Source organism: Cervus elaphus, chromosome 30, assembly GCF_910594005.1.
Source record: "Cervus elaphus chromosome 30, mCerEla1.1, whole genome shotgun sequence".
In the NCBI taxonomy this organism is placed as follows: Eukaryota; Metazoa; Chordata; class Mammalia; order Artiodactyla; family Cervidae; genus Cervus; species Cervus elaphus.
Genome location: NC_057844.1, coordinates 12131697 through 12154665, shown reverse-complemented (window position 1 = coordinate 12154665; position 22969 = coordinate 12131697). Strand labels below are relative to the sequence as shown.

The 22969-nt window shown below is 38.1% G+C and overlaps 1 protein-coding gene across 1 annotated transcript in view; it reads left to right on the top strand.

Annotated features, from left to right (window-relative positions):
• The window catches only part of SUGT1 (SGT1 homolog, MIS12 kinetochore complex assembly cochaperone), a 42978-nt gene extending 27259 nt beyond the window's left edge, over nt 1–15719 (top strand). Inside the window, exons 11-13 of the mRNA XM_043892472.1 lie at nt 2708–2798; nt 6817–6998; nt 15576–15719. Coding sequence (XP_043748407.1) covers nt 2708–2798; nt 6817–6998; nt 15576–15677 — 375 coding nt within the window. The 3' untranslated portion in view covers nt 15678–15719. The remainder of the gene's footprint in view (nt 1–2707; nt 2799–6816; nt 6999–15575) is intronic.
• Nucleotides 15720–22969: the final 7250 nt, after the last annotated feature.

Genomic DNA, 22969 nt, shown 5'->3' with positions numbered 1-22969 from the left:
CTGATATTTGCAAAAGAAAGAGTTTATTCATGAGGCAGCTGAATGAACAGACAGGAGAACAACAAGAAAAAATCTTACATCTGCCTTTCCAGAGGCAACAGACTCGGGATATTTATGGGATAAAGAAGCAAGGTGGTCTGAGGGGTGGGGGAAGGATGATACAGTGAAGTCACTGGTGTGCTGCACAGGCATATCCGAGTTTCTTCATGAGATGCATGTTCAGAAAATGGTATTAGCATGAACTGAGGGTGACATTTTTTGGCCCTCTGAGGTCAAACACTCATGGAGGCCCAGGTGAATGGTCAGTGGTCTTGTCCAGTTTTAACTGGGCACGACTAGCTCTATGTTCCAGAAAAAGTTACCATTACTGTTGTGTGTTAGTCACTCAGTCATGTCTGACTCTTCACAACCCCATGGACTGTAGCCCCCCTCAGGCTCCTCTGTCCATGGGGCTTCTCCAGGCAGGAATACTGGAGTGGGTTCCTATGCCCTCTTTCAGGGGATCTTCCCAGCCCAGGGGTTGAACCCCAGTCTCCTGCACTTACCGTCTGCAAAAGTAATCGTGGTTTTGAATTGTTGAACTTTGCCATTTGATATTAGAATACCTCCTTAAGTGAATGTGGATATGTTATACATCATTTTAATGCACATTTCTTGCTTAATTTTTTTTTGCTAATGACTTATTACTTGCTGTTTATATTTATTTTAGACTAGGGAAAAGATGTTAGATAAAAAGAAAAATTTGAGCAGTTATCTTACTTGAGTTCAAAATGGGTCATAAAGCTGCAGAGACAACCCAACAACTCATTTGGCCCAGGAACTGCTAATGAACATACATTGAAGCTGATCCTCTTACAGCTACGTGAGAAGTTGCTGAAGAACTCAGTGTCGACCATTCTGTGGTCGTTTGGCATTTGAAGCAAATTGGAAAGGTGAAAAAACTGGATAAGTGGGTGCCTCATAAGCTGATTGCAAATCAAAAAATCATTGAAGTGACATCTTCCCTTATGCTTTGCAACAACAGTGAACCATTTCTCAGTGGATTGGGACGGATGGAAAGTAGATTTTGTACAACTGGCGATGACCAGCTCAGTGGTTGGACCAAGAAGCAGCTCCAAAGCACTTCCCAAAGCTAAACTTGCACCAGAAAAGGTTATGGTCACTTTTTGGTGGTCTGCTGCCTGTCTCACTGACTACAGCTTTCTGAAGCCATTGCATCTGAGAAGTATGCTCAGCAGATCAATGAGATGCACCAAAAACTGTAGTGCCTGCAGCTGGCCTTGCTCAACAGAAAAGGCCCAGTTCGTCTCCATGGCAGTGCCCAACTGCACATTGACAACCAGCACTTCAAAAGTTAAACGAATTGGGCTATGAAGTTTTGTGTCATCTGCCGTATTCACCTGACTGCTCACCAATGGACTGCCACTTCTTCAAGGATCTCAACAGCTTTTTGCAGGAAGAATGCTTCCACAACTAGCAGGAGGCAGAACATGCTTTCAAGAGTTTGTTGGATCCCGAATCACTGGTTTTTACGCTACAGGAATAAACAAACTTATTTCTCGTTGGCAAAAATGTGTTGATTGTAATGGTTCCTATTTTGATTGGTAAAAGATGTGTTTGAACCTAGTTATAATGATTTAAAATTCATGGTCCAAAACTGCAGTTACTTTTTCACCAGTGGGTCACTAATATAATGACCCGTACATCAGAGGTGTTTTACGTAGTGGGTGCTTAAAGGTGTCTTCAGGCTGCACACAACTTGGAGGGTATGCAATTTGCAAGAACAATTAGAGTGACTTTAGTCAATAAAGGCAAGTTACAGGATGTTATTATTATTAAGCAAGTTAAAATGTAAGGGATCTAACTGATGACTTCCCTTAGTTTTACTTGTTCTGATAAGTAAGAAAAACTCTGAAGTGTTTCACTCTGAAACAGGTTTTTCTACTCTGAAACAGGTTAATGTACACACATACGTAGTAACTCCTTTAGAACAGTTTCTCAGTGGTGGGCACTGTTAACATTTGGGGCTGGATAATTCTTTGTTGTGGGTGTTACCCTGTGTGTTGTAGGATATTTATATTTAGTAGCACCCCTTGCCTTGCCTTAGGAGCTTCCCAGGTTGCTCAGTGGTCTTAAAAAAAAAAAGTCCACCTTCAAATGCTGGAGATGCAGCAGACACCACTTCGACCCCTGGGTGGGGAAGATCCCCTGGAGGAGGAACTGGCAACCCACTGCAGTATTCTTGCTAGGAAAAGCCCACAGATGGAGGAGCCTGGTGGGCTACAGTCTGTGGGGTCGCAAAGAGTCGGACAGGACTGAGCAACTGAGCAGATACACACACAGCCTCTCCTCACCTGTGCCTCGGTTGTGATGACCCAACAGTGTCTCCAGACAGAGCCAAATATCCGCTTGGGGACAAAATCACCCTGGTTGAGAACACTGCTTTAAAAGAAGAAAAGCATGTGGGTTTCAAGGCTCTTACTTGTAGTTTATAGTGTGTATGTACATTGTTTTTGAAGGTGGCTTTTAAGTAGAAACAAAGTAATTGTTTCAGAGTTCTCCAAATTTAGCTTTGTAATTTTGCTTTGGAAACAAGGACACTATTAATTCTTATAAAACATTGATAACGAAAGGAAATTGCTCTTTTTTTTGGACTGTTCTGTGTCTTTTACATTTAATAATTGATTTTGTTTGGTGTTTCCTCCAGATTGAAATTAAAATGAAAAAGCCAGAGGCTGTCAGATGGGAAAAGCTAGAGGGGCAAGGAGATGTGCCTAACCCCAAACCATTCATAGCAGGTTTGTTTTCTGGCCTTGATGAGCTTTAGATTCATATTGTGTTATATAGTTGAAATTAAATAGTGATGAGTATTCTTTCTCCTTTAATTATTTATGTTCTTAAGATAAAATACATGGAGTATAATAAGGTTGCTCTGTAATGAATACAAAATATTTCTTAATGATAGTTCTAACTTCTTAAACTCCATAAGAATACAAATGAATGGCATCAAACCCCAGAGGGAATTGGAATTGATTGTTTACTATGTCAGTTTGTGACACTGGCTGGGGGTTGTTTTTGTGCGTTGGCCTTTTCTATTTTTTTATGTGTAACAGTTTTACTCTGCTGATACATTTCCTACTCATCCTTTCTTCCCTCTTACTTATGCTTTTGTTTCTTGCATATAGTCAACCCTAATTTCCTGGAATTTCAGAGCTTCCCAGAGAAAAGTACCTAGCACATTTCACTATGTTTCTAAGAGGTGGAGGCCTAAGGCAAGCCTGCGAGTAGAGTAGAAAACAAGGGTTGATTGCTTAATCCTTTAAGGAAAAGACTCTTTTATGTTGGGGTCAATTCTAAGCATAGGCAGTAGACAGGTGTTTTTCTAACACAATGATTAATCTGTGGGACACACTTAGACCTACAGTCTAAGACTGTATTTTATAGCAATGACCTCATTAATGAATGGAGAGAGATTACCTTTTGATTAGAGATAATGCTCTGATTTGATGACTAAAATGAGGTAACTTTGTTTCAACTACTTTTTGATTTTTCACTGCTTTCTTCTGTAATATAAAATACCCTTTCATTGTGGCACCTTGTAGAAAACGCCAAGTTTGCCAGTAGAGCATTCATCTTTAAATTTTATTTTGAAATAATTTTAGGTTCTAATAGAAGTTACAAAAATAGTAGAGTTCCCATGTACCCTTCACCCAGTTTCCCTGCATGATACTGTCATAGCTAACCTACAGCATAATTAGCAGAGCCGGGAGATTTACACTCACAGATAATTTTTAGGAATTGAAATACTTCAGGTTGGTATATAAGCTGTTTATTAAGCTGCTGTGTTCTCCTTTATGTGAAAGATTTGGTAAAGATGTTATGTACTTCTCTTGGGGCTGACTCCCAGAGAATTTTGGATTGAGATTTATGTATAGCTTATATATAGCTTAAAGCATTTTTTTAAAGAAATATTTTAAATGTAGTATCTCACCTAGTTCTAGCAGCAGCCCTGTATAGTAAGTGACCTAGTATTGTTCCTCCTATCATGGGCTCAGAAAGGTCAAACAGCTTGCCTGAGATTACCCAGCGGTTTTCATTGTGTAGAACTAAATGCAGGTCTTCAGAGCCCGGGCCTGGTTCTTCTACCCCATGTGTGATGCTGCCTGCTGCTACGTTTTCTAACAGTGGGAGTCCCTGCTGACACGAGCAGCTTTGCAGTTACTTGATGTTAGAGTGAAAGCAAGAAGCTAGGCTGCCTGTCCCTCAGTAGTTCATCTGTCATCCACAGGTGTTAATGTTGTTCTGAGAGTAAAGGGTTTTTTGGTGTTATAGTTACAAACTCTTTTTAAACTCAGTGCCTTGGATATTCAAGATGGTATTCCTTCTGACCAGTTTTATTTTTTCTAAGGGGTTAATGTGCTTGTCAGATTGTTTGACAAGCTGGAGACTGCAGATAAGGGCAAGTTGTTAACCTATCTGTGCCAGCTTTCTTATCTCTGAAATGGAGATGAGAACTGTGGTCCCATCTGGCAAATCAGCATTAGGATTAATTAAACCCGTGTGTCCTAGGTTCTTAATTTACCATTGGCATGCATGTTTTGTTTTCTTGGCTCCTAGTGAAAATGTACAAAAGATAGAGATTACTGGTAGAGGACAGGTGGCTAGAATTTGGAAAACAGTTTGCTTGCCCTGTATAAAACTGATGTGTTGTCATTTTGTTTTGTTAGGGATTGGGTGGTGAGATGAGCAGGGAGAGAGGTGAAGAGAAAGGATGGAAAACAGAGTGAACAATTAGTTTCTCAACTATTTTGAGAAAGGGGATATATAGAGAGGCAATAGTGGGAGAGGGACAGAGAGAGTAGTGTTAATGTGTCCTAATTCATAGGGAAATTTTGAATCAGGTTTTTTTTTTAAGCTATTTAGCTGTACCATCCAGTGTATAGCTGCAAACCACCTATACCTATTGACCACTTGGAATATGACTCATCTGGATTGTGATGTGCTCTGAATGTAAAATACATACCAGATTTTAGACTTAGTGTGAAAAAATATATATAAAATATATTAATATTTTTATATTGATTTCATGTTGAACTGATACTATTTTGGATGTGTTAGGCTAAATAAGACATTTTTAGAATGTATTTCACCTGATTGTTTTTAGACTATTAGAAATTTTAGAATTATATTTGTGACTTACATTTGTGGCTTATGTTATATTTCCATTGAATAATGAACAGAACTGCTCTTACAGTTCTTAGGTAATCTGGTTAGTTTCTTTTAAACTATTTGTGTGTCAAGATCTTGACTCCCTTGGTCTTTGGGGCAGCTTTGGCAGTGCCCTGAATCTCCCTGGGCTGGTTACCTCTCTGGCTGCAAGCAGCCTCTGTTTAATCCCAATGTGCCCTCCAAGTAATAATATTTCCTGTGTGCATGTGATGTGGGCATTGACCTCTGGATCATCATGTAGTATTTTTCAACATTCAAGAATTCTTTATTGTTTTCTCCTTTTGAAGTAATCTGATATTTTTAATGTGGTGAGAGGATGGAGTCTTAACTCAGATGGCATGGCAGTGTCAAATGGCAAGTTATTGTTTTCAGTTTAATTTCACTCTGAAAGATATATGTACCTCAGGAGAAGCTATATATATACATACACACCACACACACACACATATCATCTTACATATTTTTGGCTTTGCTGGGTCTTTGTTGCCACACAGGCTCTTCTCTAGTTGTGGCAAGTGGGGGCTGCTCTCCAGTTGTGGTACGCAAGCTTCGTCTCTTGGGGAGCGCTGGCTCTAGAGTGGGCAGGCTTCAGTAGCTGAGGTGCATGGGCTTAGTAGTTGCAGCTCCCGGGCTCTAGATCACTGGCTCAGTAATTGTGGCACACAGATTTAGTTGCTCCGTGGCATGTGGTATCTTCTCAGACCAGGGATCGAAGCACGGTGTCTCCTGCATTGACAGGTGTATTCTTTACCACTGAGCCACCAGGGAAGCCCTAGAAGCTGTATTTTTTAACATCTGTTAAAGCTTTTTTTAGAGAAAGTTTGTTAATGAAGCATCTGTTTTAAAAAGTCAGTATTTTTAGAATTGTTGGTATGATCTTTGCACCTTTTCTGTAAACATCAGAGTTCCTGTATATGGGCTTCCCTAGTGTCCAGTGAGTGATGAAAAATCTGCCTGCCAGTGCAGAGTGCACGAGTTTGATCCCTCATCTGGGAAGCTTCCACATACTGTGGGGCAGCTAAGCCTGTGTGCTCAACTGCGGAGCCAGCGCCTAGAGCCCGTGGATAGCAACCCCTGAGCCTTTGTGCCACGACTACTGAAGCCACATGCCCGGAGCCCGCGCTCAGGAGCAAAAGAAGACACTGCGTGAGAAGCCTGCACGCGGCAAGGGTAGCCCCCAGGCGCCGCAGTTAGAGAAAGCCTGCCGCAGTGAAGACCCAGCACAGTCAGAAATAAATAAAATAAGTGGCTCTTAAAAGAAAAGGTTCTGTGTGTTTCTCACCCAGTTTCTCCTGTTATTAACATGTAGGGTTTCTTTGTTAATCTAGTTTTGCATAATGTACCAGAAGTTTACACTGTGAGTTATTTTGCTCAAAAGAAATTTCCAGATTTTATGTTATGCTTACCGATTCAGTTTTTAGAGGTTTAAATGTTAATTCATTTATATATCAGAAAGACATTTATTACAAGCATGAAACTCAATGACTTAAACTGTTTGCTGAGATGTATACACCATGGTCACAAAATTACCTATGCTTGACATAATCGACATATGTTGATTAATCACTTCTTTTTTTTATTCCATAGATGTAAAAAACCTATATCCATCATCATCTCATTATACAAGAAATTGGGATAAATTGGTTGGTGAGATCAAAGAAGAAGAAAAGAATGAGAAGTTGGAGGGAGATGCAGCTTTAAACAAATTATTTCAGCAGATCTATTCAGATGGCTCTGATGAAGTGAAACGTGCCATGAACAAATCATTTGTAAGAACATAAACTTTAAGAAAATCTATTAACGGTAGTAAATTTCAGAAATTAAAAATATAAGTAAAGAGGTCAGATTGTATGTACTGTAGTTGGGAGACCATTTTAAATGGGCTTTGTCTGACCATTTCTTCTTGCTCAAAACTTAATTATTGAGAAAGTTGGGAACTTGTGGAGGAGGTGAGAAACAAATGGTGTAGTCCACATTAATTTTTTCATCAGGGAGTTAGAACTTGAAAGACTTGAGATACCAAGGTTAGAGTGGGTGATAGGAGTTAATTCTAGTCAGATTCATCACAATAGCTGAGTGAGCTTCCAGTGTTTTCCATCTAGTAGCATATGTAATCTCAGTGTCAGAGGAATATAGAAGGGAGACTTCCAGAAGAGTGTTGGGCAAGTAGTAGGTGCACATTGATTATCCACTGGTTTGTTAATAATTTCTCTGTTAGTTAAGAAAATTCAGGCTTTTTGCCAGGGCATGAATACCACCTAAATTAGGCCTCAGTTCTGAGATTTTAGTGACAAGTCATCACTGTGGAACCCTATAGATTTTGCTTGAAGCTGTAATCATTTGGCTTTTATCTGTAGCTCTGGAAATGTCACGATCTTCTTTTAAGGCATTTATTTTTACAATAGAAAAAGTTAATATTTAATAATTAAAATTAATACATCGGTAATAAGTGTGTTTGAGGCTCAGATATTCCATATCAAGTTACCATGTGGTTAACTGATCATGACTGTGCTTTTCACTATTGCTTTAAAATTTTTTTATATTAAACTTTTTACATTGAGATAATTGTAGCTTCACATACAGTTGGAGAAAGTAATACAAGAGATGCCTTACATCTTTTACAGATTTCCCCAGTGGAAACATCTTGCAGAAATAATATTACAGCCATGATGTTGACAGTTAAGATAGAGAACATTTCTGTTGCCACAGGATTCCCTCATTGTTGTCATCTTATACCCATGTTCACACCCTTCTTTCCTACCCGTCCTTAGCCCATGGGAGCCACTAATCTGGCGAGTTTGTCAGATACGAAGTTTGCAAATATTTTCTCCCAGTCTGTAGCTTGTCTTTTTCTTTTCTTAACAGTCTTTAGCGGAACTGAAGTATAATTTTGATGAAGTCCAGTGTATCAATTTTTGTTTTATGGATCATGGTTTTGGTGTCAAGTTCTAAGAACTCTTTTCTTAGTTCTAGAGCTCAAAGATTTTCTTTTGTGTTCCTTTTTTAAAAAAAATATATTTACTTATTTGGCTGTGCGGGTTCTTAGTTGCTGATCTTTGTCGCATCCTGCAACATCTCGTTGCAGTACGCGGACTCTCTAACGGGTGTGCGGGCTTCAGTAGTTGCAGCCCACAGACTTAGTTGCTCTGTGGCATGTGGGATCTTAGTTCCTTGACCAGGGATCGAACCCACATCCCCTGCATTGCAAGGCAGACTTTCAACCCCTGAACCACCATGGGCCTGCGTTCTTTCTTTTAATAAAAGTTTTTCTTACTTACTACATCATAGTCCATGATCCATTTTGAGTTAATTGTTATATGAAGTATGAGATGCAGGTTAAGCTTCTTTTTTTTTTTTTGACCTATATGTGTTCAGTTGCACCAGCACCATTTGTTGAAATGGCTGTCTTTCCATCCTTGAATTGCCTTTCATCTTTCTCAAAAATCAGTTGAGCATATTAGCACTGAGTCTGTTTCTGGGGTCCCTTTTCCATTGTTCTGAGTGTCTGTTGCTCTTTTAGTACCACAGTCTAAGTTACTGATGCTATTGTAAGTCTTAAAATTGGACTGATTTATTACCCCTACTTTATTTTTCATTTTCAAAATTGTTTCATATATTTCAGTTCCTTTGCCTTTCTGTAAATTTTAGAATAGTTTGTCTAACGTGGAAAAAGTCCTGTTAGGAATTACATTGAGCTGTATACCAGTTTGGAGAAATTGACATCTTTACTGTGCCGAATCTTCCAGCTTCATTTATTTAGATCTCTGGTTTCTTTCATCATTGTTGTGCACTTTTCAGCATTTACATCCAGTATGCGTTTTACTAGATACACCAAAGTATTTGGTTCTTTCTTTGAGTGATTGTCAGTGGTATTATATATTTAATTTTCTTATCCACATGTTTGTTGCTAGTATCTAGAAATACAGGGTTGTTTTTTTTTAAATGTTTATCTTGTCTTCTGTGACCTTATTGAACTCAGTGGTTCTGGGAGATTTTTTTGGTAGATCCCTTGTGATTTTCTGTGTAGACAGTCTTCAAATGGGGACAATTTAATTTCGCAGTTAAACTCCTTTTATTGCTATACTGATTGACTAGACCTCCCATTATTATGTTGAATAAGATTAGTGAGAGGAGACAGCCATGCCATGTTCCCCATCTAAAGGGAAAAACTATTCAGTCTTTCACTATTAAGTATCATGTTAGCTGTAGGTTTTTGTAGCTGCTTATCAAGTTAAGAAAGTTTTGCTCTGTTTGTTTTCCTGAGTTTTTTTATCATGAATGGCTGTTGAATTGTGAAATGTTTTTTCTGCTTTGAATCAGTATACTTAGGTAGGTTTTTTTTCCTTTAACTTGTTTAAGTAGTGATTTTATATGATTAATATGATTATTTTCTTCATGGAACTAACTTTGCACCCCTAGGATATATCCCACTTGATCAGTGTATAATTCTTTTTGTAGTATATTATTCAGTTCTGTTTTCAAATGTTTTAAGCATTTTTGTATCTATATTTATGAGGGATATTGTCTGTACTTTTTTTGGTGCCATTCTTTTCTGGTTTTGGTATCAGGGTAATACTTCATAGAATGAATAGGAAAGTGCTCAGTCCTCTTTTTTGAGGGTAATGGATTTGTAGAATGAGTGATAATTTGTCTTTAAAGATTCTTTAAACCAATGAAGCCATCTAGGCCTTGATACTTCTTTTTTGGGGAGGTTTTAAATTATAAATTTCATTATCCTGATAGCTTATAGGACTGTTCAGGTTATCTATTTCACATTGAGTGACTTGTGGTAGTTTGTTTTTGAGGGATTGGTCTGTTTTGTTTAAGTTGTTAGTTGGTATGATTTACTTCTTACCTTTTTGACGTCTGCAGGGTCTGTAGTGATAACCCATTTCATTCCTGTGATAATAATTTGTCTTTTCTCTCTCTTTTTTTCTTTGTCTTGCTAGGGTTTGTCAATTTTACTGACTTCCTCCTCCTCTTTTTTTTTTTGGTTCCCCCAAAGAATCATCTTTTTTGTTGATCTTAAAGTTTTCCTGTTTTTTTGTTCTAAATTTCATTTCTTTCTGCTTTTAATTATTTTCTTCCTTATGCTTGGTTTGGGTTTATTTTGCTGTTCTTTTTTTTAATAGGTTCTTCAGATGTGTGCTTAGATTACTGATTCAACCCCTTCATTTCTTTTTTCTATTATATATGTTTATGCTATGTATTTCCCTCTCAGGAATTTTAGCTGTCTCCTATAAATTTTTATTTTATATTTTCATTTTTATTCAGTTCAATATGTATTTTTATTTCACTTGAGATTTCTTATTGTAAGTATATATTCCACTTGAATGTATATTCTGCTCTTGTTGAATGGAGTCTTCTATAGATGTCAGTTAAATCCTGTTGATTGATACTCTTACTGAATTTTTTTTAAATATTCTGAGTTGATTTTCTTTCTTTCTTTCTATTCATTGTTGAGAGAGGGTCTTCAGCTATAATCATGGATTTATTGATTTCATATTTAAGTTTTGTGAGTTTTTGCTTCACATATTTTGCAGCTCTGTTTAGTTCATATGTGTTTAGGATTGTTATATTTTCATGGTAGATTGCTTTTTTATCATACAATGTCATTCTCTAGCTCTGGTAATTTTTTTGCTAATATTAATATAGCTGATTATATCTTTAATTTTTGCATGATATTTCCTGTTCCATCCCTTTACTTTCAGTCTGCCTAAGTCATACTTTTTTAAATTTTAGTTTTTACAAATTTTATTGGAGTATAGTTGATTTGCAGTGTTATATTAATTTCAGGTTTACAGCAAAGTGATTCAGTTATATATACACACACACACACACATTCATTCTTTTTCAGATTCCTAAGTCATATTTAAAGTATCATTTAGACAGCATGTATTCATGTCATGTTTTTTTTAATTTACTCTGCTGCTACTGCTGCTAATTTGCTTCAGTCGTGTCTGACTTTGCGACCCCATGGACAGCAACCCACCAGGCTCCTCTGTCCACGGAATTCTCTAAGCAAAAATACTAGAGTGGGTTGCCATTTCCTTCTCCTAATTTACTCTACCAATCTCTTTTAATTGATGCATTCGGACCACTTAAATTCAATTATTGATACATTAGGACTTATGTCTTCTATTTGTTCTGTATTTCTGTTTTTGTTTTTCCTGTTTTCCTGTGAGTCCATGGCCATTTTTTAGAATTTCATCTTGATTTATGTAGTATTTTTCAGTGTATTTTCTTTGTATAGCATTTTAATGGTAGCTCTAGATTTTATATTAGCTATATTATACTTAGTCTACTGGTATCATTTTTTGAAACTGAGTGACATTTAGAAATGTTACCTCTCTTTATGTACTTTTACCTTTTCTCATTTATAATTTCTTAAATATTTCTTCTGCATACATTTAGAATCACATCATAAAGTGTAGTAATTTAGAAAACTTAAAAGAGGACAAGCAAGTTCTCTTGTATTTCCCTGTCTTGTGGCCTTTCTTCTTTACTGTGTTTCAAGGTTCCAGTTTCTGCTGTTTCTTTTCTGTCTAGAGAGGTTCCTTAAGGCATTCTTTCAGAGTAGATCTGTCCATGACAAATTCTCTGTATTGGCAAGGATTTCTTTGGGTTTATACTGATTGGGATTTGCTCAGTTTCTTGCAACTGTAGATTTATGTTTTTTGCCACTTTTAGGATATTTTCATTCATTGTATCATTGAGTACCTTTTCAAACCTGCCTTCTGTTTTCTTCTTCCTGGAACCTGATGACACAAATATTGGATAGTTTGTTACAGTACTGCATATTCCTGAGACTCTTCATTTTGTCTCTCTTCTCTCTGTCATTCAGATTTATATAGGTTCGTTTTCCAGTTCAACTATTTTCTCTATTCTGCTCTTGAGCCCGTTCACCGATCTTTTTATTTCAAGTGTATTTTTCAATTCTAAAACTTTCATTTGGTTCTTCCTTATATCTTTCTTTACTGAGGTTTCTATTTTTTTTCATTTGTTTCAAGCTAGTTCATAATTCTTGTTGAAACATTTTTACCCTGACTGCTTTAAAAGTACGTCAGATAATTTTAACTTCTCTGTCATCTCTGTTGTCATCTATTGGTTGTCTTCTCTTTTTAAACATATAATCTGAAATCTTTCTGATTCTTGGTGTTTTTCATCAGTGCCAAGTGGTACATAGTTGAAACCTGGACATTTTCATGTTGTGAAACTGTAGATCTTATTTAAACCTTCCTTCTGAAGTAGCTTTCTCTGACGACCACTCTGATAAAGGAAGGGAAGTCACTACTTCACTATTGCCAGGTGGAGGTAGAAATCCACGTATCCCACTCTGCCTCTGTAGACACCCCAGGGCCACTCCTTGTCACTGCTGGAAATAGGCAGCTGTTCAACTGCCCAGGTGGTTTCCACTGAGCCTGGTCAACAGAGGAGGCCAGTTCATGGTACCATAGCATGGATCGAAGTCTAGGCTCTTCACGGCGCTGGCCTGGGTGGAGATGGACCACAGTCTTCACTGTGGTTTTGACTGGAGTGATTACTGTCTAAAAGGTTTCTGTTTTCCTGTTAGTCTTTGTCGTTTGGCTAGAGAAAGTAGCCTTTTGTTGGATTTTTTGGTCATACCCTTTGGCATTTCCAGCTTCTTCAGTTCCAACTCTTGAAAAAATGAGGCAAAAGCAAACCCAAAGAACTCACCACTGTGTTGTCCCTTGGGTCTCAGGGTCCCTGGCTGATTTGTTTTCTTACATTTGTTATTTAAATGACATGCAAGGCTTTTAGTTGTACTTAGTGGAAAGAATAGGAAAAAGTATATTTACTTAATGCCTCCTAAAGGAGAAAGCAGTTCCCTAGCCCCCCACACACACTCTGTGGTTTGTGGGATCTTAGTTTCCTAGCAAGGGATCAAACCTATGCCCCCTGAAGTGGAAGTGTGGAGTCTTAACCACTGGGCCCCCAGGTGATTCCCAGAAATTAGTTTAAATATTGACTTTCTAAGAGCTTGCTAGACAAAATAGTGTGTAAAATTTCAAAGATACGGAATCTGTGTCCGTTTTCATATAGAAGCTTTGCTCATTGTAATTGAACTATACACATTCATAAATAAGCCTTCTGTCTGGCAACATTGATTTGGAACATAGTAAGGACTTGGCTTCTGTCCTTGTGGGAATACCGGCATACCTTGGAGAACTGTGGATTTAATTCTAGACTGCCATTTTAAATCAAATCTTGCAATAAAGTGAGTCATACTTTTTGGTTTTCTAGTTTGTATGAGAGTTACATTTACACTATGCTGTAGTCTGTTGAGTATGTAATAACATGTCTGAAAAACAGTCCATGTATCTTAATTTTAAAATATTTTATTGCTAAAATATGCTAACTTTATCATATGAGTCTTCAGCAAGTCGTAGTTTTTGCAGGAGTAACATCAGAGATCACTGGTCACAGATTCTTGTAACAAATATAGTAACAGTGGAAAAGTTTGAAATAGAGGAGAATTATCAGAATGTGACAGAAACATGGAATGAGCTCACACTGCTGGAAGAGTGACTTAGTAGACTCACTTGATGCAGGGTTGCCCCAAACCTTCCAATTGTAAAAAATGCAGTATCTACAAAGCGCAGTAAAGGGAAGCACAATTAAACAAGGTCCGCCTGTACAAAGAAGCGAACTGTGTCTCTTCTGTGATCTCAGTCTGGTTGGGCAAGAAGACCAGGGGTACAGAGTAAATCAGGGGAGTGCTCAGGTGCACTGCAGTCCATAGGAAGAAAGGGGAAGATAAATGTCATCAGCAAACATGATCAGGTTATAAATTAAATCTGCTTTTTTCAGTTCTCTTAGGAGTAATTTATTACATAGACATTGTCCCATTTTATTCAGTATTTTATTTGAAGCCTACTATGTGCCAGGCTACTGCATTTAAGTATTGGTAAAATATGTATGGTATGTATGGTAAAGTATTGATCTAGCATTTGAATATTGGTAATACATATGGTTAAAAAAAATGTATGCTAAAGTATTGATCTAGCATATGTAAGTATTGGTAAAATATGCTCCTTGCCTTTTAGAAACTCTCAGCTTTAGTTTGAAGCCAGGGGTGGGAAGCAGGTTTAAGAAAGCAGATCCTTACAGTTTTAACTGTAAGTTAAATGTAAGTGTGATGTCATCCAGTTTATATTAATGGTAATCTTGCTCACCCAGTAGACAGATCTTACAAGAGGAAGTAGCTAGAGTCCTAAATAGGGTCAAAGAATGCCACAGAGAGATGTTGCCCTGTCAAGTTTGGAGGATAACTGAAGACATAAAAAGAAGCAGGATGGAGAAGAGCATCCCACGCAGAGGAACCCAGGGGAAGGAGCTTGGCAGAGAGTGTGGGGCATTGGCATTGTTTTGAGGCTCCAGTGTAATGGTAGCATGTATAACTATATATTCACCAATAACACAAGTTGGTTATTTTTAAATGTTTAGATTTTTAACACCTTACTTGCTGTGATCCAAGTCAGTGATTTTTTTTTTATTGTGTAAAGATTACAAATGGTAGTGGTGCTTAGTCACTTAAGTCATGTCCAACTCTTTTGTGACCCCAAACACTGTAGCCCGCCAGGCTCCTCTGTCCATGGGATTTCCCAGGCAAGAATGCTGAAATGAATTGCCATTTCCTCCTCCAGGGGATCTTCCTAGCCCAGGGATTGAACCTGCGTCTCCTGCATTGGCAGGCAGGTTCTTTATCACTGAGCCCCTTTGGGAAGCTCCAAGATAGCAGTATTTAGAGCTTTATTTTTTTTTTAGTGTATTTATGAATATGCTAGGATTGTTGGTAGCTGTTATATTCACTGGGTAGTAAATAGATGGCAGATTCTTCCCTGAGACACTGTATCTGTATGTGTATGTACCTTGATTCAAAAATAATTCCAGGGTACACCTGCATGTTTTGACATAGAAGGTTAAGAGACTCCTAGAGTTCTGTCCAACCAGAAGGAGTTTGCCTTGCAAAGTCTTTATTAAGCTCCACAAAAGAGATTATATCATCATTTTCCTTGGGAGCCAGTTTCATCTGAACGTAGTTTTTCCATATATACCTCTCTGCTGATCAGCAGGGAGACATGGTGTTTTATATGGCAGTATCTGTGGACATGGTCCTTCAACATAACTAGAGTTTCCTTTACAGATTTTTGCAAAGTATAGTAACTCACCTGGAAAGTGTAACGTTAAATTAAAATATTGTGTTGTGTGTGTTGAGCCAAACGAAGCTTGTGTTTGGTGCTCTGTGCTTGGAACATTTTTTGAAAAATAATTGTTTGGATTATATGATCCAAGAATTAATCTATTTTTATTTCTTATTGCAGATGGAGTCTGGTGGTACAGTTTTGAGTACCAACTGGTCTGATGTAGGTAAAAGGAAAGTTGAAATCAATCCTCCTGATGATATGGAATGGAAAAAGTACTAAATAAATTAATTTGTTACCACTGTATTGCGTATATTCACCTAACGCCCATTGTGTATTAATATTGCATTCTTGAATTTTGAACACTGAGTACATCTTTTCAAAGATTATACCTCTTTACCTCTTTGTGCTTTAGAAATTATTTTCCTTCAAGTGTTCTAAAAGTCTAATGAAGAATGAAGATCACATTTTATCACTTTTGTCCTTAAGGATTTCGGATATGCTGAAATGGAATGAAGTATCATTTGCTACTAGACAGATTATTTCTACCTAGTAGTGGGAGTGGAGAAACCATTAATGGTTATATCTTGGGTTATTGCCTTATTTTTGATGCAGTATTCTATTAATAATTTATTAGATGTGGTAACTTTGGGTGAGCATAAATTTCTCAATTTCAGTGTTAGATCGTTTGCTTTCAAAAACTGCTTTTGAATGGAGTTGTAAATAGAATTTTTCTATGAAAAAGTTTGATTTATTTACCTTTTTCTTAAGTTTTTAATGAAAACTTTGAGAGATTATTTATCACAAGGAAATTCCCATTTGATTATTTTTATGAGAAATATTTGTAACTGCACTGAGAATTTTGGTCCTTACCTTTCAAATTCCTGTGTAAAACATTGACACCTGAGTTTTCTATTCTGTAAATTAACTATGTTGAAGTCTAATCTGTAAAGCTGGGTCACACAGTAATTTAGAAGAGCCTAACTCCACTTCTTGCTGCTTTTGCCACAGCAGGATTCCTGAAATTACAGCACTGGTGGCGTGATTTGATTTTTGTGTTTTTTTCTTTATTAGAAAATCTCTCTTCTCACAGCCCCATGATTACTTTTGGTGGTTTAGGGCAGCTGTTGAGAGAGTAAATTAAATATGTATATATTTAGTATGTATTCTGTTTCTAGAATAAATAGATACCATGGGAATACAAAAACCAAAAGACATGATCATTAACTTCAAAGACTTTATAATCTAGCAGAGAGAGAAAATTAACATTCATGAAGGAATTGTGGAATGGTTGAATGGTGAACTTACTATAAATAGAGGTTTGAGATAGAAAAAGTGTTTTATGATTAAAATTCTTGACAGTCTGAGCTGTTGGAAAGCAGAGGCCATGGATGACCTGTAGGCCTGATCGGTTTTCCCATTGTAGTTTCAGAACCAGAGTGCCCTCGAGGTTGGTGTCTGTTAGGTCTCACTGACGTTTTGTGGCAAAGCAGTACTGTGTACCCTCACAGCAGAGGATGGGGTACATGGGAGGCAGATTAGCCATCATGTCCAAAGAGAGTGGGGACTGAGTCTTTTGATTTGAATCATTGGACGTGATGTGTAGGAGAGTTCTTGAGGAGAGAGAGTTGGGGTGATTCCTGACTATGCTTCAACCTGCTGTCCCTGCTTGTTTATGCGCGCCTCAGTTTTCACTTGTCCTGCCCCCTTTGAGTTAGGGGCTACTTTTTTTTTTTGCTCTTGAACATTGAAAGAAAAGGCAACGTGAAGTTCTTGCATGTATGAATTTCTAAGATTTTCTGCTTGGGAAACAAGGCAGTGATCATGCTTTCTCAGTACCATTAGTCCTCAAGGGGCTCTCGTTACAGTTAGTAAGTCAAAGGCCTGCAGCACTACCCCAGAGACAAGACTCCTGGCTCCAGCAAGTCCCTACCACCCATTAGCTTTAAAATCCTTAACAGGCTTACAGCCTTCCTATGTCTTAGGTCCTTTATCTGTAAATAATCTGTAGGGTCTTAAAGTTTAATTAAAAGTCCATGATTCTAAGTAAGGAGGCATTTTTGCCTTTTGAAAGCAGCTTCTTTTTTAGGAATGACACTGTTATAACAGAAGGCAGGGTTTTGAAAAGGTTCTAGTACTATTAATAGTTGTGCTTGCATTTTAAAGGATGTATTATCTAAAGTTTGTTTATCTGTTGCCTAACGATGTGGGATTCAGGATTTTGCTGAGCCACATGGCGTTCCTAATATACATGACTCTGTTACACAATGCCTAGTCTAAATACAGTAGGTTTATGAGTGAAGAAGGGAATTTTAAGAAGTGGTTTGGATGGCTTGCCTTAAAGTAACAGGCTAAAGTACTGCTTCTCTTTTACCATTCTGTGAAATGAAAATTTATGACTCCAGTAAGTTAAAAAACTTCATTTGAGCCTCTTAACTTACTGTCTAGTATCGCAACTTGGGTATTACTTGGTCCCACTTTGTTTCTAGACTCCGGTTTTCTTCCTCCCTGCCTGCCCCCTCCCCTCCTTCCTGGGTCATGGCTGTGCAACCTGGACTCCTAACCACCCAGCCACCAGGAAACTCCGGCTCTCCCATTTTCAGTTCCCAGATCTCCACTCCTGCTCTAGTTCTCCTTTTGTTTCTTCAGAACGTACGTTTTTTTCCTCTTAGCATGTGTTTTCTTTTTTGAGGTTTAGTCTTGGAGTACGTTTTTTCCCTTACATTCTCTCTCTTCTGTGTGTGTGTGTGTGTGTGTGTGTGTGTGGCTTCAGTCGTGTCCAGCTCTTTGCAACTCTGTGTGTGTGTGTGTGTGTGTGTGTGTATGTGTCTTCAGTCGTGTCCAACTCTTTGCGACCCTGGGAGTACGTTTTTTCCCTTACATTCTCTCTCGTGTGTGTGTGTGTGTGTGTGTGTGGCTTCAGTCGTGTCCAACTCTTTGTGACCCTGGGAGTACGTTTTTTCCCTTACATTCTCTCTCTTCTGTGTGTGTGTGTGTGTGTGTGTGTGTGTGTGTGTGTGTGTGTGGCTTCAGTCGTGTCCAACTCTTTGCGACCCTGTGGGCTGTAGCCCACCGGGCTCCTCTGTCCATGGGATTCTCCAGGTTGCCAATCCCTTCTCCAAGGGATCTTCCCGACCCAGGGATTGAGCCCGCATCTCTTACGTGGCAGGCAGGTTCTTTACCACTAGTGCCACCTGGGAAGCCCCTCTCTTTTGCCAATTTCTGCAATTATTTGCACTTTGATGACTTCCCAGAATTTTACTGTTTTCAAAGAATCTTGAATGGGATAATCTGCTTCTTTAAATTTTGCTATAAAGTAATCTCTTTAGGTGGCTATACTAACAGATTTGAAACATCAGAGTCAGTTTTGGTAATTTGCTGTCATGTGTCCTAACCATTCGGAGTTACTAACTAGCAAGTTCAGTCTTTAACAAAGGCAGTTAGTGACTGCTTTAATAATCTGGTTTCTATATCTTTATTTGGAGTGAAGAAAAAGATTGGTTTGTACTAATAACTATTATAGTTTCACCTGACCCCAGCATTTTCATTCCTTTGATTTGCAGTGTTCACTAACTGCAAAGCATCGATTCACCATTACTGTTGTCTTCCTGAGTCTGGAAAAACTTGTATGTTCTTAGCAGGTTAACTATATAGGATAAGGAAGAAAATAATTGACCTGTCCTAAATAAATTGTTCAGATAAATTTCAAGTGAACATTTAAAATGAAGCTATGTCACTATGCTATTATGAATAGTTTAGATAGATATTTTAATTCAATACTGAAATACTTTTTTGCTCTCCTTTCCTATTTTACCTTTCTCTCCTTCCCAGTTTTCTACACGTCAGATTAGGTCATTGCTCTGAGAGAGACATCACTGACCCAGAGCAGTGTTGCCTATGAAACGACCTTCTGGTCTGCCCAGTGAACTTTCATTGTACGGAGACCTTCGCCGTCCAAATTAGAGTGCGTGTTTCTGACTTGTCTCTTACATTTCCAAAACAGGTGAACATTTCTGGGTGTTTTGTGTGTGTGTGTGTTTGTTACTTGAGCTACTTTTTTTGGTACCAGCTAGGTATAAAAAGTTTACCTTTACACTCTTGCCTGCTATTTTAGCCCCATGAGAATTATGAATATCTTGATGACCACATCCTCCATCCAAAAAAAATTATATATATATATATATCCCCATTATCTCTGCATTGGAGGAACCAAGGGGGAGGAAATATAAAAGCTGAAAGGACAAAATACTGATTTCTGTGCCAGGAGGGTCCCATGCAGTCTTTATCTTTGGCTGCACCATGTGCATGAGGAATCTTAAGTTCCCCGAAACCAGGGATCAAACCAGTTCCCCCTGAAATGGAAGTATTGTGTCTTGACCACTGGAATAGCAGTGAAGACCCCATGTGTAGTTCTAAATAAGAGGGGTTTGTCAGCATTGATCCGGTTTCTTTTGACTCCAACAGTGCATATTCGCTTGTAAAATCATCTTACACATACCAAAATATTTTACTTTGGAAACATTTGGGAACTTGTGGGTAAATTGGAAATAGTGATTTACTCAAAAGGGTAACTGTTGGGGGCTACACTTAGATTTGCTTCTGAAATGAATTTAACTCAGCCTTTCTTCCTCCGTCAGTAGACTTATCCCCCGAGTTGGCTAGAATCGTACACGTTGCTAACCGTGAGGGCAGTGGCAGTGGTGGCCGTTTGGTACTAGGGCTTTCCATGGGCCGGGTGTGTCTGTCTGTACTGCCTTGTTTGTGACAGTCTTGTGGAGTAGTGATGCCATCCTGTCAGATCAGAGAAACCAGGCCCAAGTTAAGTTCTTTGCCTAGTTCACACCACTGATAAGCGGTGGAGCTGGAATTTGAACCGAGCAAGGCCCATCAGGGTTCATTCAGTTCCCATGCTTTTTACAACTGAATGAATTGGGTGACTGAGTGATTTTTATTAATGCATCAAGTGTCTGACAGTGAAGCAGAGAATGTGCAAGTTGAAGTTTTAAATTCTTATACATGGGCTGGGAAGTATATTTCTTAAAGATCAGAATATTATCATCAGTTTCTTAAGTCCTGTTACTAGGAGTCTAGATCTCTTGCCCTTTGTAGAGGTAATTACAAGCAAGTGGTCCTCACTTGTGTGGAAGATTTTGATTTTCTCAAATGCAGATAATTACAGAGAAACAAGATGTGCTTACAACTGTACGGTTGAAAGACTAGCACATTATTCCTGACATGTTCTTGTTCATTACACTTGGGAGCTCACACTAGTTTTCCTTGTTCAAATGCTAAATTGTCTTAAGGTTTTTCTCCTACCTAGTTATACATATTAGGATCAGTGAATCCTTGATTTTTTCAGTAAAATTGGAATGATTCAGATTTAGTCCATTTGTTCCAATCATGTTAGCATTTTATGTATGTTCTGAATTTTGGCTTGTCTGTAATCTTCCAGATGTTACCTTTGATGTGCTTTCAAATTTGATTTTTTTAACTCTTAACGTATGCACTGAGACTTCTCATACATATCTCATTGACTTTATTTTCTCTCACAAGGTTCAGTTATAAAAAAGATGTTTCAAAAACAGTATTGTTGGCCCCAAAATGATTTTTTTAAATTAAGTTTAGTAAGTATAAAATAGCCACCAAAGAATGAGCTCTCTAAGTAACCCATCAAAGTAAATATTGACACTTGTTATTTATGCTTAAGTAAATTTATGTTTTCTTCTGTTAGACTTCAAGGCTGGTATGTTTTTAGTAAAATGCTCACGAGTGTGAAACCCCTCACATCTGCCATTTCTGCAACAGCAGCTCCCTGACGGCTGCTGAAGCTCTGATGTTCAGTAGAAGGAAGCTCGAGCCGTCTGCCGGGTGGGGGCCAGCTCCCCACATTCCCCACTCCTGTGTGTTTCACCTGAGGGGCAGGAATCTGCACTCATCTTTCAAATCTGAGATCCCTAAATCTGCTGTGTTCGTTGATCTTTTGCCACTTGTCAACAGCCCCTTCTCGAATTCCTCTTCAGTAATTTTGCCTTTATTTTAAACTTTTTCAAGAGCCTTGTGTCATTCAGAAGTTCCTCCATGTCTTCATGGAGGAAAATAGGAGTGGAATAGTCTTCAGTGTTCATAGATGGGCATTTGCAACTGTACTGCTCCACAGTACAACTGTGAAAGCTCTAAACAACAGTAAACGATTATACATACTGTGTGCTTGATGCTCCAAGTGCGTTAAGTGGCAGTACTGCATAATGGTTCAGTGCATGGACTCTGAAGACCGCCTGCTTGAGATCAATCCTGGCTACCCTGCTTACCTGCTGTGTGACAGCGGGTCGGTGCTTCATGTCTGCACCCCAGTCTTCCTGTTCATGAAACTGCGCTGATACCCACCTCGTGGGCTTTGATGGGTTGAAGGCGTTAATTCCCCAACTGTTATCCTAATCCAGATGGTTCTAAAAACTAAACTTGTGTGTGTGTGACTCAGTGGTTAAAAATAAAGTCTAACTTACAATATGAATAGTCATATATTTTGCTGCAGAAATATTCATTTGTTCACAGAATGCTAATGCTACTGCAGATCCTGCTGAGGTTATTACAGAATACATAATATATCTATATTACATTCTAAAATTCTGAATTCACAAACACATCTGGCCCCAAAGTATTTGAATCAGGTTATATATACTTATATATGTAAAGTGCAGAGAGCGGTTGCTTAATGTTGTGGATAACATCAGTATCTTACATGCATTTAGGCTGAGAGGTTTAAATACTATATAGAAAGCCTTTCTAAGTTCAGTCCTTCAAGATTCAGGATTCTGTCTGAAGAAGGTGTATCAGCTAGTTAAAAATAATTGCTATAATTTTTTAAAATTACACTAAGAGCATAAAAGTTGTCTGAAAAACTTTAATTTTGAATCAGTAGTTATTTTAATTAAGCAGAGCTTAAATATGCATGTGTTGTCAGCACTACTTTAAAAAGAATCATGAAGTGTGGCCAGAATATACAAACTATGTGTAGACTGTTAAGGGACTTCCTTTCAGAAGTTCTTGAATTCCATTTTAATTTAAATCTCAAGACAGAATAAAACTATTAGGGCTTATAAAAGCAAGTTGCAAGATCACAGCACTTGGAACCCACAGATTCTGTCCTGTTATTTTCATCTGTGTACAGAGGCTGACAGTTGCTTTTTGCAAGAGTTAGTTCATTGGTCTGTTCCCTCTATCTCCTGCTCCCTGCCCCTCAGACGGTCAGTGGGGAGCGGAATGTCTGTGCAGTACCTTGTATATACACTGTATACTCAACTATAGACTCAAGTTCAGGGGCTTCTCTCTCTCAACTGCCACTTTTTGTCAATCATTTGTACTCTAGCATTGACCTTTTCTGTGACCCATTTTACTGTAGATGACACTTTGCTAATTTAGCTGGTTTAATGTAGTGCCTATGAAATCTGCTAAGAAATTGAATGTATTTCCTTGGAATTACTACTTAACTATTTTGCTGTTTTATTAGTTGCAAAATGATCAGTTTCTTTCATTTTGACTATCGCAGCGGTAACTTTTATAGCAGAAAGGATACT